Genomic DNA, 17,492 nt, shown 5'->3' with positions numbered 1-17,492 from the left:
TTCATAAATAGATAATACAAGCTCATTATAAGGATGCATCAATATTCTAGTTCTAAGCTAAGAGAGGAGAAAGGAGTGTGTTGTATTATTTCTTTCTTTTATTTTACTGGTGTTTCACTGCGCATTGATTTATTTTCCCCTTTGTCATTTTCTACACCTAAGACGGAAATGTCTGGGAGGATTTCTACACAGAAAAGAAAGGCATAAAAAGTGGTTATAAACATCAATTTGAGTGTTTGGCTGCATGTGAAAGAAGTAAAGGGGGGTAGAAACACAAGTCACAGCTTACAAAAGCATAGAATGTCATACATTTTGTCATACTTAAATAAGACCTACATGCAAACGGATTTAAGTGCAGACAGAATACAAGTACGCTTACCTATCAACTGGGGCTACGCCTAAAGCTCTGCTTCTGTTCCTTTCTTATTTTTGACAAGGTGTCAAGCTACTTTTTTTTAGATTTCAATATTTGGGATATCAGTGAACTCATCAATGGATGAACACATCACTCAAGCTGTCTCACTCGGCAGTGGAAATCAGAATCCGACCAATAAAAAGTGTGTCAAATGAATAAATTATCCTATACATATTTACAAAATGTATACTGCCTATACTGTCTTAACGGAACACTGCTATACCCTATATAAACATGTTAAAACAAAGGAATCCCGTTGAACGTGAAACCTTTTCATTTCTACGTGTGTCCAGTGACTCCAAAGTCAATCCGTAGTTTGACTCCAAAATAAGGTCTTTACAATTTGAAGAGTGATGCTTACCTTTGAAAATGACTGTTGGCGTGAAAGAGAAATAAACCGTGTTTTACAATTAAGGTCTGGATTCATGCTGAGACCTCACACAAAACAACTGTTTACCCAAAAGAAATGTCAGATATCATTTTAAAAAAAAAAAAAAAAGCATTTGTGTGTTTATCACAATACTGTGCAGGCCATTTGTACCCATTGTTTTGGCCTGACGATAACATACATACCGGCTGCGACATCTGCCGACACATCAAATGCTTACTTTCAAGTTAATTTAATAAATTCAAAGAGAAAAATGGAGCCTCTGCTCGCCTTTGATGGAGGAAAGCTTTTGCTGAAGGTTATCTTTGCTTTAAGAACGATGCTACGTGAGAACTGAAGGATGCACCCTCAAGTACGAATGTTCAAGAGCTTACACGACACGGCTGATTTAGGGGAACGCATTAAAAACAGCGCCACTGCTTGTGGCCTTCATTGGCAAGTGGCACATCAAGTCAATTTATAATTTCATAACGCCAGCAAGAGGCTATAGAGAGAAAATGCTATAATTATTCCAATAGGGGAACAAGTGCAGGGAAACTCAAGGGCAGAATATAGCGCAGATTACCAAAGCCAGCTTGTCAAATATGGGGCCAAATAGTGACATTTCTTTCACAAAGAGGCAAAAAAAGAATAACACAGTGGTGCTTTCCTCCGAGCTGTACTCCTCAGTGAACTGAGAGGATCCAGCGACTACTTTGGAGTTCAGATTAGTGCGTCGCTCATCCAGGGTAGACTTTGTCCACCCTGCAGTACCACGTCGTGTTTCATGCTAACCAACCTGTAAACGGCTCTCTTGTCAGACTCCAGCTGGGCCTGAGGGTCAAGGGTCGCACTGACAGAGGTATTTCCTGCTGCAGTGGCTGCTGGGATGTGGACCTGTGGGGTCTTGGCGTTTTGCTGAGTGGTGCCCGTCATCTGGGGAGAAAGAGAAATATACACACACTAAATCATACATGTAAAGTATTTTTATATACAAAAGGTATATGATCTGCAAAAATGTGCCCTCCTACTTGGAAGTTTGATAAATTGGCTTTATTGTCTCAAGGAATTGAGACGACTAATAATTTGCCCGACACAATCCCAGTAAAGTTTACTCATATCACAGAACAATTTATCCAATCTGGAGCCAGAACTCCACAAAGACGTGCTCCCATCTGTCACTTAGCACGTTCATGAGGTGACATATGGAGGAAAGAGTGGAAAACTAATGGTAGCAATGGACAGAAAGCTGGGAGGGAAAACATCACTGACAGTAAGATAAACGGATCAAAATCAGTTTCCATGACTTTTATAACCATTAAAAGCTGTAGTAATTTTCCTTTTCACTTCTATGACGATGTGATACATTTTTCATTTTTCAAAATAAAATGAAAAATTAAAAAAACGGATCATGGCTTGTTTTTTTTCCCCAATTTCCGTTATTGTGCTCAAATGAAAAAGTGGATAACAAGCGTCATTCAAAGTTGCCTGAAACTGACTGTACCAAAATCTGAAACGCACCATTATTTGCGTGCGATTACCCTCAGACGATCACATTATCCCATGAGCGCGGGCTTTACAGCTGCTTGTGGGGTCTAAGTAATTTTTTAATCACTTTTCAAAAGCAGTACGGTGCAGAGTGCCGTTAACACTGGCAGACTACAAATGAGGATGAAGCCCGGAATGAATAATTGCTGCTTGACAGGTCAGTGGCCTTGTAATGAAGCTGTTAGGCAAGATGCATGAGCCGCGTTAGATTATTACAGTAATTGAACAAGGTGTGCTCGGGTCATATATAGATTCCTGTTAAATTATACCGTCAATATCCAATTCGTAGTTACCGACGGCGCGGTGACGCTTCAGGAAGTACGTTCACAGCTGGCCAAGTTGGATCATTGTGACCTGCCGTGCATGAACACGGACTCTTAAATCACTTTCAGTATTCATATTTATATTGTTGTCTTCATTTTACCTTTGCATCTGTTTTTTGTCTTTTGCCCTAATGTGACGTCTTTCTTGCAGTGGTTCTTCCAGCTTTTATTTCTTTTTTTGTTTGTTTTTTTGCCAATATTGACATGCGTTGCTCTGCACCTGCTTTGCCTGTCAAAGCGCTCTGTAAACTTGTGTCTTTAAAAAGGTGCTCAACCATATTAATTATTAAAACCGTGGAATCATGAGAGAATCGTTCCACGTCTCCCGGTGTTGTCTTTGCTGCGGGGGGTGGCCAAAAAAAAAGTTACACGCCTCACAAACACAAACCACTATCTTCTTCTCCTTTACCCCACTTTCCCTCTCTCGTTCATTCATTCTCTCTGAGGAAATGAGTCTAACAACCCCCCTGCCCCCCCCGTCCCCCGCCTTTTTTCCGGGGTGGGGTGAGAAGAAGCTTCAAGTCTTAATCCCAGCCCCAAATGGAAAATAAATTAGCTTCTTCACACTTAACTAGCTCTCATTTGCATTTGCCAAGTGCGCAGACTGCAGCTCGGGAGCTCTCCCCTGGCACTAATCCTCTGGGCGCAAGCAGACAGAGGTGGTGTGGATGAGGAGGAGGAGGAGGAGGAGGAGGAAGAGGAGGAGGAGGAAGGGTGTGAGGCAGTCAAAGACCTGCTCTACCTCACCTCCGTGGGATGATGGGTAATACTGGAGAGTATCTTTCACAATTGTGTTTAAAATCATACTATGACTCATGACACCTCATGATTTACTGTCTCTTTTAGGGCATCAAAATAGCATCCTTGCTATTCTGCTACATGCTATACATACTCCATGCTCATTGCATCATTTTCTTTTGCAGTAAGCTGACACTGCTGCCAATGGAGGTTCAATCAATTACAAAGTCAAAGGGTCCACGACTCTGAATGTTTACATTGTGTTTGTTAATCCTTGTCACTGAATGGGCGGAAGAAGAATAAACTTAAGACCATGATGCTGCGGCTATGTTTAATTCACATTCTATTACAGAGTTTTTCAGGTCTACATACAGAAAAAAAAAAAGTATATTTTTTGGGTGAAGTGGCCCTTTAAATTAGGAGAAAATCACATTTTATGACAACTTTGAAAAAAGAAAAATTCCAAGATACTTTTCTCACCACTATGGTCTGTGTCCCTCATGTTCTGTTTGCCGTAAAATCATGTGTGACAGTGGTTCTCAAAGGTTTTTATCCCAAGTGTCTCCTGAGAAAATACTGAGCTCTTGACGTTCTCACCAACGTTGAAATACAGTGGTGTCAATCATCATCCTTCTCTTCCTAACATATAGTTCACACACTGGCACAGCCAATTTAGATTAAGTTGGAGCAAGATTTAAGGTGACTCATTTTTTTACACACTCTGCACCCGAAATTCCTCAGCTCCACCCTCATCACATACACAAGTGACACACATGTATTTGTTTGTGCATCAGCCAGATAACATAGAAAAATGTCTTTTGGCTCATTTTAAAATACTCTTTTACATATTTGTTCAGCCTTGCATGCAAAAATCTATTTTTACAACACAAACTCTAACTCTGGAAGAAAACCTGAGCTGTTACGTAAGAATCAAAGACTCTACAGTCGTTCTAAACTATAAACGATGCGACGTATCGGAAGTCAAGGCCTGAGGTAACCACTGACCTGTTGGCTCTCCTGGTACGATGGAGGATGAACACTCTGGGTGGCCATCATTGTCACTGCAGGTGCTGGGGATGCATGTTGCATAATGGGATTGCTTCACATTGAGACTGAGGGAAGAGACAGAAGGAACAAACAAAAAAATAAATAAATAAATAAAAAATGAAATAAAGCAAAAACATGAATCATGAGCAAGTAGTGATTAAACTTTATTTTATAGCAGCAGCCACCAGGTGCTGCTATGATTAAATTAATCGGAGATGGGATTGTCACCCGACATCTCTTTCCTCTCCGCCCACTTCCCATCCCTTTCTCAATTTACAAATTTATTATTATCATGATTACTTCTTCCCCCCACCCCCCCAACCTCCCGTCTGTCTCCCTCTCTACATGTACTGCACAGAGCTGAAGGAAAACCCAGGATGATGTATCAATACTCGGTAACGCACAATGCTTCCAAGCAGAAAACAACACAAACTCAATCATGGAGCCTTTTACAGAAACACTTTACATACCAGCAGGTTCATAATGACACCGCAAACAAACCCGACTACTTGTTTACCAATTACAGACAGCTATGCTTGTTCACTAATTACAGCTGGCTTTCAAGCAAAGCATAGAGTCACCTTGGTCTTCGTCTCGATGTGTTACTGCCGCCGCCGCGGCGGCTGCTGTTGTTTGTTGCACTGCTACCGAGCCAATCAAGAGGGCTAATTAAGGCTCTTGTTGACAGGCTAATTGCTATTGGCCGGATCCCCACAGGGCTGAGAGCTGTACCCTGTGGAATGCCGCTGTAACCACTGCCTTCACCCCCAGTGAATGAGCTAATTGTGTTCGCACATTCACACAAACACACACACAGACCCCTACTATTGCCCCGACATACTATAGGCAAGCACAGCAGGTGCCGCATCCTTAAGCTACATATAACCTATGTGTAGGCACTGCGTGAAAATGTCTTGTAAATTAGCTATTTGACCTGAGGAGGCTGATGGGAGTCGGTGGTAAATGTGAGGTTAGACTTTATTACGAAGGGAAAATTCCACTGCATCTAATCAACGTAATAAAAAATGAAGCCCCGGTCTCAGCAAACAGACTGAAAAATATTTGCTAGTTTACATTTCTGCAAAGTAGTGGAATCTAAATTTGTAGATCTTTTGTAGGGAAATCATTTTTTTTGTACTGTTAAATGTTAATATGTATGACATTAACATTTCTAATGTGACGTACTGAAGGGTCACTGACATCTGTCCACAGAAGGCCAGACATCCCAGTGTGTCTCAAAACACATAACTGTTTTTATGGATTTTACAAAAAAAAACAAGATCTTTTCCAAGTTATGCCTAAACCTATCCCCATGCATGAGCAGGAGATGATAATCACCTCTGTCATTTCCATATTTCAGGCAAAAAGGACCACAATCACTGGGTTAAAATCATGCAATTTAGTGTCAGAATCCCACCTGTCTTTGTTTTGCAGACATGTACAACGATAATATGAAAATGAAATTTTATTTGGTGCTTTCAACACTTGATGGGGATCAAGAATCGGGGAAAGAGTCTTCCCTTCAAAGGCCGAGTGTTCACTGGATTCTTTGAGCTACTGCCCTTATTGGAAAAATGCCTCATAATGCCACATAAAGCCCTTTAGTGGTTGTGGCAGGCAGGCTGCAATTACAATGGACTGGTGCACTTGGACTGAACGGTATTGACCTGCAGGAAAATGGCTAGATTATAAACTAGTGAAATAGAACTGGAACATCTGAGTGAAATCTTTGCACCGGTTGTAACATCCGTGCAAAGCTTCTGCCTCAGGGAAAAAAAAAGAAGAAGAGACCTGTAAATCCACCAGACCACTAAATCTGAGGATTTGCAGTGTGTGAGTGAGTTATGAGGTTGTGGTGTGATGAAAAGAAACTATAATAACAATCGAAAAATATTGTATAAAGTGTAAAGTAGATTGATTTTAGAGGTGCAGAACAGAAAATACAGTTATTACAGTATTAAAGTGACTGTAAAGTTGACAAGACTTTAAATTTCAGCGCATCCATTTAACAAGAGAGAGCTACAGGGTAAATGTTTTTTTAGTGTTGCGTGATTTCGTCAATGTCAAACGTCAAATAAAACACGCATAAAGTTGAGTATCAATGTGATTTCATGGTTAATTTTGCTCAGACTGAAAAAAACCCACAGAAGTATTACACAACACTGCTGCAAAACCCATATCTTACATCTGTGCCCCACACTGCTGAATATATAAATAAAAAAGGCTTCTTGAGTGGTGTTCAAGTTCCTGCAGCCAGACAGGAAGTGATGCTTTAGAGTCAGGACGATACACGGCAGATGTTCCCGAGACGGTGAGCTCATCGCGCACTCAGACCGAGACCTTGGCTAAAGTCTCTGTCTGGAAAAGTCAGAGACAAGTCACACAGCTAACATCTGAACCCCGACCCCGCCGCTGCCAACATTCTGATGTCAAATGCCGGTTTAGCGTCACTGATGAGCTCTAATTTAGGGTTTTCACCGCACATCTGTGCATGTTATCATATCCCACTGGGTCTGTGTGTGTGTGCTGTGCATGTATTCAGGGCAGCATTATAGACGAGCACTTTGCGTTGTGTTTGTTTACATTTTGTTAGTCTTCCGTGTGCATGTCGCCACGATCCATTGTGAGCGCTGATTGCGTCTCCTGGTTTCTGTTCTCATTCCAACCGGTATCAGCTGAAAGGCATCTTCTCTGTTATCAGTCCTCATTTTAATTGCAAATGCAGCAAGCGTGCTGGTGATTAAATGGAAAATTGCACATTAATTGATGAGACTGGAGATAAAGCAATTCCAATTACTGCGCAGTATTTCAGGCGGCCTCTCAAGTTCCGCCGTCCCTCGAAGGAATGAGCCCACCGAACGCTAAATTTGAGCAGGCAATCGTGTCTGTATAAATAAACACAAAGAGATGCCTAAAATGCACAAAAACATGACAAACAATGGCCGCTGAATGTACAATTGAGACGAACTGCAAGAAAGACGACATTTAATTCAATAAAAAAAAAATACTACCCTTTCTGAATCGACCAAAGGTGTACGGTTACACAATAAGTTGTATAATTCGTTTTGTGGACAAATAACGTGTTTGTTCCCGAACAAAGGCCTTTAAATTATTACACAGTTCATAATGCAAATCAATTGAAAAGTGCCTGCAGTCACAATCAAAATTCAAAGCCAGCATAAAATGGAAAATGAGAAGTAGGCATAAAATTAGTCCAACAAACATCAAAGGCTTTCACGAATTTGGATTTAAGGCACTCCTACTTTCTTTATTGGATTCTGTGCAGTAAGAAATGCTTCTATTCACCATTCAATTTTCCAGCGATTCTTCAGCACAGAACAGGCCCCTGCTGTATATTGATGTGAGGCTTGGTCAGTGGCAAAGCTGCGGTTTCTCTCCATTTACCAGCCACATTGAAATGAAAATCCATATCTGGTTACATATGATGGGATCACTGCCTCTGGCCTCCACACTCCAACCTTTGCTTAGGTTTGAAGGTGAATTCACTGCACAGTGTCGAACTTCTTTTAAAATGGGAGAATGGGAATACTTCCTGCTTCGAGCCAAGAACGACTTGTGATTTTAGCCCATGAAAGCAGCATCCTGGGGGCACATGTCTTGCACTCTGGATCATGACCTGGCAGTAGTTTGGAACCGTGATCATTAAAGGAGCACTTGTTTTACATAAAGATGTGATCTCCTCTCATGTGGGGCTATCAACACTTCACTGTCTGCAAAATTAAGAGGGGTGGAGAGAGGTGCCGGGGCTGACATAGTCACACAAGATAATCTCTGTAAAACTAAAAATAACGATGCTGTTGAGTTGACTGTTTGATAAACCTCTGCAAAGATGAGTGTAAATGCATGTGCTATAGATGGATGGATAGATGGATAGATGGATAGATAGATAGATAGGATATTTCTGTTACTGCTGTTAGCGAGTTAACTGTTGTGTTGCTAGCATAGACAGACTGACAATATATACATATATAAATACACTAATTGGGAGAATGAATGGTCTTCTCAGAAAGTATGGAAGAAGGTTTTGATAAACGGCTGCATGGAAAGAGAACTAACAGCTTGTTTGAACCCTGTGGATCCTCATTTCAACTAGATTCTCATTAAAGCGCTGTTCCAGAACAGCCAGGTTTTGCCTTTAAATCACGTTTATATTCATGTATACATTTATTTACATCAATCCGTATTGATCACCAACCGAGCTGGTCTCTGGGGAATTGAAATTATGCATGCTGTTTTTCATCAAACTAGTGAAATCCTCCAATCACCTGTTAAGACAGTCCGTTTGCTTTCATTACCCGCAGCATTGCTGAGATGGAAAATAATTAAATCATTTTACAAGGGCAGTCTACAATTCTGAATCAAATTAGCACAATCCCAGATGCCAATTTATTGAAAACCACAACAACAAAACAACAAAAACAGCGCAAGGGCTTAGCTGACAATTGATTGATTGGATCTGATTCTCAGAATCCTGAATTATTCCATAAATAATATTGTATCATCAGCATATACTATTAAACACTGCCATTTATACCCATTTGTATCTATTCTGACACCTGATGTGATATCACATGTGTACATCAAATTGCTGTTTTTGTTTTTGGTGCCGTCATTTGCACATTCTCCCCCATCAAAATCCCGTTTAATCTGGACTGTTTGATGGTTAAAGGTTTGACCTGCAGACGCAATGAATGGCATTTAGAAGTGAGCATGTCACCTTGGTCAAACATTATGCATCTCGATGCCCTGCAAGAGGAGAAGATGAATAAATAAATCAGGTGTTTTTGAATATGAGTGGGATCTAATCATTGCCTTATTGTCAGGCCTGATTTACACTGCAAACACCAGGAGGCAAGGCCTTGATGGTGTTGAGTAAACTGGTGGAGGGAAGGGTGGAATGGTAATGAGACTGGGACAGTGGTGGTGGTGGGGGGGTGTCTGTTTACACATTTGTGCTTGCACTCAACACGGAAGTCGGACAGCACACAGATCAGAGCGCAAATACCCCGTACACACACGCTCAGGATTGGGCATGAATGCAAACACACTACACATTAATGCGAACACTAAATACAACGATAGCAAAGCTTCAACTAGTGTCATCCTGGGGGCAATACACACACACAAAGTGTCATTGCTCGCAAGAACACCATACATCTGCACACATGTGCACTCAAAGGTGTGAGTGCATTCACAGCCAGAGGCGAAGACAGTCACACCAGTGGTCTTAGGGCTACAAATAACCCCCGGGCTATAGAGAGCTCCAAACATACTGCAGTCAGGGTCCAGTCCACACTCCCAGACCACCTCATTAACCTGAGCCAGCAGCCCTCCCTCCTTACTGCCTCACAACGCCCTGCTCCTCGCCAACCCACACTTGCAATTCATACGAGTATCATTTATTCATCTGCTCTTGTTGATTGGATTCATCGTCCTCCACAAGACAGAGAAGGCGTTGGATTGTGGAGCTCGGTGAAGGACGTTTCAATACGGCAGTGACTGACGGCTTAACCGCGGGTTCAGTAAGATCACAGGCGAAAGCGGCGAGGCACGGTGGATTACTGCAGCCCATTGTTTGGAAGAATTGGTTTTAAGGGTTTGAGACGGAGGGACTTCGTATCTCGACAGAGATCTTAGAGTTTCTAGGTGTTGCCTTGTTGTGAATAGTGGGTCCAAAGCACGGTGATGTGAAAATTCGCACAGAAATGCTGAGGGGGACTTGGTCAGCTGAGCAGCATGTTCAGTCACAACTCACCCACATGAAACCAGTCAAATGCGGTCCCTACGCCTAAGTCTTATAATTACTGAGTTTGCTATTAAACAAAGGGTAGTTCATTAAATGATCACAAATTAAAGTCAGAATTTTTGAAGGTCAATGAGCTCCATCACAGTCAGTGCGTTTACATGCATGTGAAAAGACCAACTTTAGTTTAGACCAAGAAAATAATTGGGTTTTCTTAATGTCATGTAAACAAGTTAGTTGGGCTAAAATCAAGCTAGCCTTAGTCGGACTAACATACCTGGATAATGCAATTCATAGTCCGATTACTCCTACATGTATACGCTTAGTCAGACTGGAGGTCTTTGACCCGGAAGTAGAAGGAGACAATGTATAAACTGCAGTACTGTCTGTTGTCGGAAATCATACGGTGGCGTCTTTATTCGGACAACATGGCAACCAGAAAAGCCATGCTCAATCTAATCTGTAATACAATTAACATGCACAGCAGGTACGAAATGTACAGAACCGCAGCACTATCCATCTCACTGTCCATCTCGCCGTTTACTATTTGTTTTTCGGTGATGTAAAGGTCAACAGAAAACTGATTGAATGCAATGCGCACCAGCTTGTTGTCTTGCCTGTCTTAGTCGGACTACGGCCTTAGCTTGATTAAACTGTGCACGAAAGAAGAGTGAGACACATTGCAGACAACAGGTGCAGTAGTTTCCAAAAACCTGGTGCACCTTTTAAACCCATGGTGAGCAATCAAATGATTTAAGCAGATGTCACCTTTACTTTTTTATGAGGGGGAAAGCAGAAGTTTGGGGCAGTAAAACTTGCTTCTTACTCGATTTGATTGGCTGCCTAAGTGTGACATTGACAAATGCTGTAACTCCATGCCTGACATTTTGAATTCTAAGTCCATTTTTTGCCGGTAGAGCAAAACTCCACTTCGCAGTCCAGAAAGAGGGAAAAATGACAATTAAATCAACGTTTAACTTGTTGTGATTTGTAAATTGAACCACTGCATGTTGACATGTTAAGAACACTGAGTCCTTTGACATTTCCCTCCCCTCACTCACTGGACTGATTTTAAGCTTCCACTGACTTCGTCCTTATCAATTTCCAATGACATTTTATGCTTGAATTTAAATTTATAACCTTTCCCGTTCATTGTTTCATACTCAACTTCTTAATGAACGTCCTTCACATATTCAAATATGCCCCACAGCCATAATGAAGACACAAGGATTTCCCCCGGGTGTAACAATTTGCAAGATTCATCTCTTCCTTTCTAACTGCTGACAATGGTGTCGGTGCTCCAATCTGACTGCAATTCTCGTGTTTTCTTTGTATTTATGCAAATGTTTGTTTGGATATTACAGATTCCCGGGCTGATTGTCTTCCTTCCTGCTTTTTAAAAAAAGTTGATTAATGTCTCAAGTCAATGAGAAAGTGGTAAAATTACAGAATGGAGGACATTTTTTTTGTAATTCCCAAAGGGCAGGGGGGAAATAACATTAAAAGCCAGTAATTTAATGAGGTGAGTTTTCTTTTCTGTTAGAGGGTAAAATAAAACGAATGAAATATTTGATATTGTGGTTGCGGGTAAACGATTGTTGCATCCTTAACCATGTGTATACAGCATTGCATGTTTCCAACCCATTTATTATTACTAATTTATTAAAAACAGGTTTGTATTCCTGTCTCTGTTATGTTCTGTCAGGTTAGGTTTGGTTTGTTTGCACTATTTTGATTCATCAATTGACCGAGTCTCCAGGCTCAAATGCTGCCATTTTACATTTCTGCAAACCACAGACGTGAGCTCAACTTTCTGAACCAATACACAGACGCACATATTAAATTAATAGTGTTTTAACCCTATTTTGGTGCTGATAAGCTATTCCTGGTTGTGAACAGACTTAGCTTTAGGCACAGTGAGTAACCTGTGGTTGAATTCAATATCATGTTTTTTCCCATAGCATCAATAACCTCTCCATGCTGCCAGATAAAGAAACAGTTATGTCCTCACAACACTGCAAAATCCATAAAAATGCACAGTGTTGTTGTAGATCTAGATAAATAAAATGCTACTGCAACACCTGACCCGTCCTCCATCCAAAAAACTGAAAACTCCATCCATCCATCCATCTTCTACCACTTTATCCTCCCATGAGGGTCACAGGGAATGCTGGTGCTAATCCCAGTTGACATAGGGCATCACAGGGCCACTCTCACACTCACACCTATGGACAATAGACTCATGACGGATTATCAAGATGTCATTTTAATTTCTAATCACTTAATGTTTCTCAGAGATCTCACTCATTAATGTGAAACCAGCTTCCCTACAACTCAAATATGCCAGAGTTAAGGTTTGTTTGCTCCCCACAGGCTGCTGCAGCATGATCCTCAGTCCTCCTATATATATATGTATATATATATATAAAAATAAAATAAACACAACGAAGAGCGCGGACATGCTCTGCTGCCTATGCGGCATACACATGGCGTGCAGCAAGCCAGTGTTTCTGCAAGAGCTGCTTCACTGAACCTCGTTGTGTTTCGGGCTCTGTCGCGAAGATAAATTTACACAAACTGGCACTGCATCATTTCCTAAAACAAACACACGCACATGAACAGACACTCCTGGGATGAGTGTGGGTGGGGAGAGTGGATAGTGCCAACAGTGCATTTACTTCCACCCGATAGAAATAGCACTGCAACGGCGTCTGGACGGTGCGAGGCTCTCTTAAAGATGACGACGATGAGTACATTGATATTACAATCAGCTGTTTACCTAGAGTCAATTGTATATCCCAGTAAGTCCCAGTCCCACACATGATTTGGAGGTAGTGCATTTATGGTGTTGGAAAATCGACTTTTTTTTTAGTTTAAATAAATGGTCTCCAAATAAAAGTTACACTAATACATGAGCTGTAAACGCTGTGTAATCTCAGTGTGCACTTGACTTTTAGTTGCATATTACTCAAACCATGGCAAGCACTGGCCAAACTGAGATGTTAACGGAACAGTTAAAAAGTCTTTATATTGCTGTCAACATATCCAAATCCCCAAATTAAAAGATAGATACCTGTAGGTATCGTCGATTCATCTGCTTGTTTTAATCGTTTTGTCCATAAAATGTGAACCAATGTTGGTTTGTGGACAAAACAAGACCCTAAAGATTTTTAAACATCACTATTTCTCAAACCTGGAAGGGATGAGGGTCTTGTTTTATCCACAAACCAACATTGAATCAACAAAATGATTCATGTTTTAAGGATTTGGGCCAAAGAAACCAGAAAATACTCACATTTAAGAAGCTGACAAATCTAACAACTTCTCAAACCAATGAATCAATTATATAAGTATTTATAAGTAAATAAAGCAGTTAAATTGTCAAATATTTGGGCTCAGCCCAACTGACCAGACCAGCACCAAACTCTCAGACTCAAAACTCATTGTCAACTGTATATTAACTTTACAGTTGCAGATTGCCTGGACCAGTTTATACAGTTTATTTTGTTGTACTTATACAGTACAACGGTAGCTTGCAGACGGAGCAGCAGCAGTAAAGACATTTTAATGTTGAAAGGTGCTCCAGGGCTGAGTGTCTGGCACACACACACACACAGGCGGAGCATTTCCTCTGCTAAACTGATAATCATCAAAACAGTAGAAGGTAGAAATTGGAACAGCCGGGCTCATGGAAAAAGGAAATGCAATCTTCATAGAGTTTCACCCTCTGAAGCCTTTTCCCTGACACTTGGCTCTTTGCTCCAGCTGCCACGTTTGCCACCGTCACACACACTGTGCGCGGCTTAATCTGTCACAGCATCTGTACATTTTTCGTCTTTATCGGCGTAAGTGAGTGCCATCCATGACACTCCCGGACGACTTTGGGAGTGGGGAGACTACACGGATTAGATTGTAGTCGCCTCACTTCGACACAAAATGACCTGAAATCGTCCTGTGTGGAAATATTTCCCTTAAATGTTGGTAAAAATCAAAGCCAAATGTCACACACTTTTTTTTTTATACATTCCAAAACATTATTACCTCATTCTGAACACCGTGAATCCGAATAGGGTATGAGATTATTAAGGGAGGTGAAACAATCTGAACGTAGATGTGAGTCGAAGTCAAAATTCAATTAAAACAGCTGCAATTTTTTTCAACTTAGATTTAAGTAGAAGTATAATAAAAAAAAGTATTTTTAATGAAATGTTTAATTGATTTTTTCCAACATCTGAGATGTTATTTAATCTAGTTAAGAAAACATAACAAAACAAAACAAATCTGGAAAAGCCCTGCAGCATGATGGCAGGAAGGTAAGGTCTTAAATATTTCATGTAAGGTTCCCAGATTTGAGCAAACAGTTGGAACCCAGTGTTTATTTTTTTATTAAGTCTAATAAAAGCGGGAGAGAAAAAAGCTGGAGTGTTGTCATGTGAGATTTCAGTCATATTAAGATGAAGTATCACTGTCACCCCCGCTTCCTTTCTTTATGTTGCACTTTAAGTAGAACAAATACTGCGTTGCTAAGTATTGGGTAAGTGTTATTTTGTTAGTGTTTTTACTTCTTCCTTAACCACTTTACTTTTTTTTTTTGCTCATTGCAAAGCATACAGGAAAAGAATAAAATAAAATAAAAGACGACATAAATATCAAACGTCAGCGCTTTGTATACCGAGTAATAAAAATGAGAAGTTTCCATTTTTCAAGTTCTACTCCTGACACAATGATTACAGATATGTTAAGCTCCTTATTCTTTATTAGATAAACCTTTGTTTCTTTGTCTCTTATGGAGCACGTTTTAATGACGCAAAATTCATTTACTTCATCGCCTTAACGGTGGCGCTTTCAGCTAAAATGAGGAAAAGAGGGCAATCGTGACCATTTGCCTAGTTATAATAAATATGACTTAAATCTACATGGACATTAAAAAGACATCAGAATGTCATCAAATACCGCCCCAAATACCTACGAACGACATCACTATTGGTGATTATGTCCAACACACACGTCATCTGACAATTTTATCTTGATTTACAACCATGGATTTACTCAGAAAAACTGTCAAATGCTCCTTTAAATTTTTTTTCATGTTCTTTCGATAAACTGTCTGCCATCGGAAAGCCTTTGCATATCAGACATGCAGGTGCAGATCCACAGCTGAGGCTCTCTTGAAAGAGAACCCAGACGGCGAGAACAGGGAACAAACAAGAAATGAAGTGGAGTCCTTCTGAAAATGTGAAGACCAAATAGTGAGGCTAACATCACTGGTGTTTGCTGCTCTTGGCTGGACAGCCTCTGTTTATTTTAGTGTCGGGGGCAAAAGAGAGACGGCAGTCGAATGGAATTCTTGGAAACACCAAACAAACCCATATTAAATTCCCCCTGAAAAGCCATTGGGAGTGGCAGGGAGCCTACACGGCAGGGGAGGACAGACAGTGATGTGGACGGTGATGCATGCAGGAGGAGCGGGGGAGACAGAAAAAAAAAAGGGGGACACACTGTGAGGAAACATGAGAACGAGGGGAGGCAGATGAAGATGTTGCGTGTCAGGGGAGAGGGAGGACACGGAGAAAAAAAGACAAGAATGCAACGTTAGGTTGAAGGTCGAGAGGACACTAGGTGGCAGCAGCAGGAGGACAGATCGACCGATCACGGAAGCCTCATGCCTCGAATTCTGCCACAAAACAGCAACAAAGGTTTCTATATCACGCGTTTGAGGCTGTGCGATGTTCTCATGATGTCATGATGAACTTTCCGACCGACATACACGAAACGTGCTCAGTGTGCCCTGAGCAAACACCCATCAGTGCTGCCCAAATACACAGAAGACACATGTTTAGACATGCGCTTGAGATCAGCGCTCCCACAAATATGCCCACGCACGGGGCCTCCGATTGGTCAGAAAGTCAAAAAACGTAGCCTCCGATTGGTCAACGAGTGGAAGGATATTAAACACGCTAACGACAACCCTAACAGCATTAACAATCATTGAAAAAGAGTGTTATATAGATTTAAAAGAAATAAAATAGTCTCCATCAACCTAAAATTAACACAGTAAGTCTCCGGCTAAAATTCAAGATCTCATATCCGTCTCAGATTAGAGAAAAAGATGTTCCATTTCATTGCATTGTGTATTGATTGTGGTACAGCTCTGACCAGTGTATTACAAACGCAGTCTTTCACCATAGAGACAATAGAAAGCGGCACAAGTTACATAAAAGAGAAGTGTTCACGGCTTGGGGAAAACTATACGAGGTTGCGCAAACAAATAAAGATCCCCCGATTGCTGCTGTGAGTTCATTATCGTCAGAAATAGCAACAGGCCTGAAAATGGAAGAGAAATATGTCGGGTCGGAGGATATCATTCTTTGTGTTCATTTTTCTCTCTTAAGAGATGACAATTGGTCTTGTTTATTTTCTAAATAAATGGCTTCTGCTTGCTTCATCCTTTAGGTGGTGCACTGAGCCAGATTTTGCCTAATGTAAACACATCTATGTGCTCAACTCTTGCAAAACAGACCAGTTTTATCCTCTGTGGTATAAGTTATGTATAATCTCTATGTAAAAAAAAAAGCATAGAAAAAGGTATATATGAAGACAAAGCCTATAATTTAATTTGTCATGCTTTAAATTAAGTACTTTTCTGACTAAAACATAAAACTGCAGGTGCCTCAACAACAACAAAAAACCCCTTGAGGAGAACTCTGTGAGCCGGACTGATCTGCTTTAAGGTGCTCCAACCTTACCGCCCCTCCCCACTACACCTCCCCCCATCTCTCTCTCTCTCTCTCCCCCTCTCTCTCTGTGTCTCAGCTGAAGGGACATCTGGAGCGCATTAAAGCACTGTGGACATCAGATCTCCCCAGAGCGCCCGGCTGGATGGGTGGCCCACTGTGGCCCCCTTTCAGCAGCAGGGCCCAGCCCTGCCTGATTGATAGCGGGAGTACCACATGCACACTTAACACTCACCCACACTGACAAATCCCACACGGTTTGCATCCAGCCCGGACCGCAGGAACACGGGCAGCGCCGCGAACACAGATTAATAAGGACACGTGTGCTTCCACCGCTCTTGTGCGCGCGCGGCCTTGCCAATCAATCGCAGCACGAGGTCACTTGATACAACTCATGTGCTCTGCATTTCTGCAACGTTGGCCCACGCGTTACGGGAGTAAATTTAGACCCGATGTGCTCAAGTGCGCCATAAAAAAAGGCTGTAATCAATAAGGTAATTTGGTTTTCAAGAAATAGTATGGAACTTTTTTTTAAAAGTCACTTGGTTGTATGAGG

The 17,492-nt window shown here is 41.2% G+C and overlaps 1 protein-coding gene across 2 annotated transcripts in view; it reads right to left on the bottom strand.

Annotated features, from left to right (window-relative positions):
• pknox2 (pbx/knotted 1 homeobox 2) overlaps window positions 1-17,492 on the bottom strand; it is an 81,321-nt gene that overhangs the window by 26,171 nt on the left and 37,658 nt on the right. Inside the window, exons 3-5 of one of the 2 annotated variants that reach the window (XM_044042527.1) lie at window positions 4,397-4,503; window positions 1,582-1,718; window positions 777-788 (exon numbers count right to left, since the gene is read on the bottom strand). In XM_044042527.1, coding sequence (XP_043898462.1) covers window positions 777-788; window positions 1,582-1,718; window positions 4,397-4,480 — 233 coding nt within the window. In that variant the 5' untranslated portion in view covers window positions 4,481-4,503. The remainder of the gene's footprint in view (window positions 1-776; window positions 789-1,581; window positions 1,719-4,396; window positions 4,504-17,492) is intronic. The other variant, XM_044042529.1, reaches the window with a different exon arrangement.

This window comes from Solea senegalensis, linkage group LG13 (genome assembly GCF_019176455.1).
Source record: "Solea senegalensis isolate Sse05_10M linkage group LG13, IFAPA_SoseM_1, whole genome shotgun sequence".
Taxonomy (NCBI): Eukaryota; Metazoa; Chordata; class Actinopteri; order Pleuronectiformes; family Soleidae; genus Solea; species Solea senegalensis.
The sequence above is the reverse complement of the archived record's forward strand: the minus strand, read 5'-3'. Positions and strand labels throughout refer to the sequence as shown.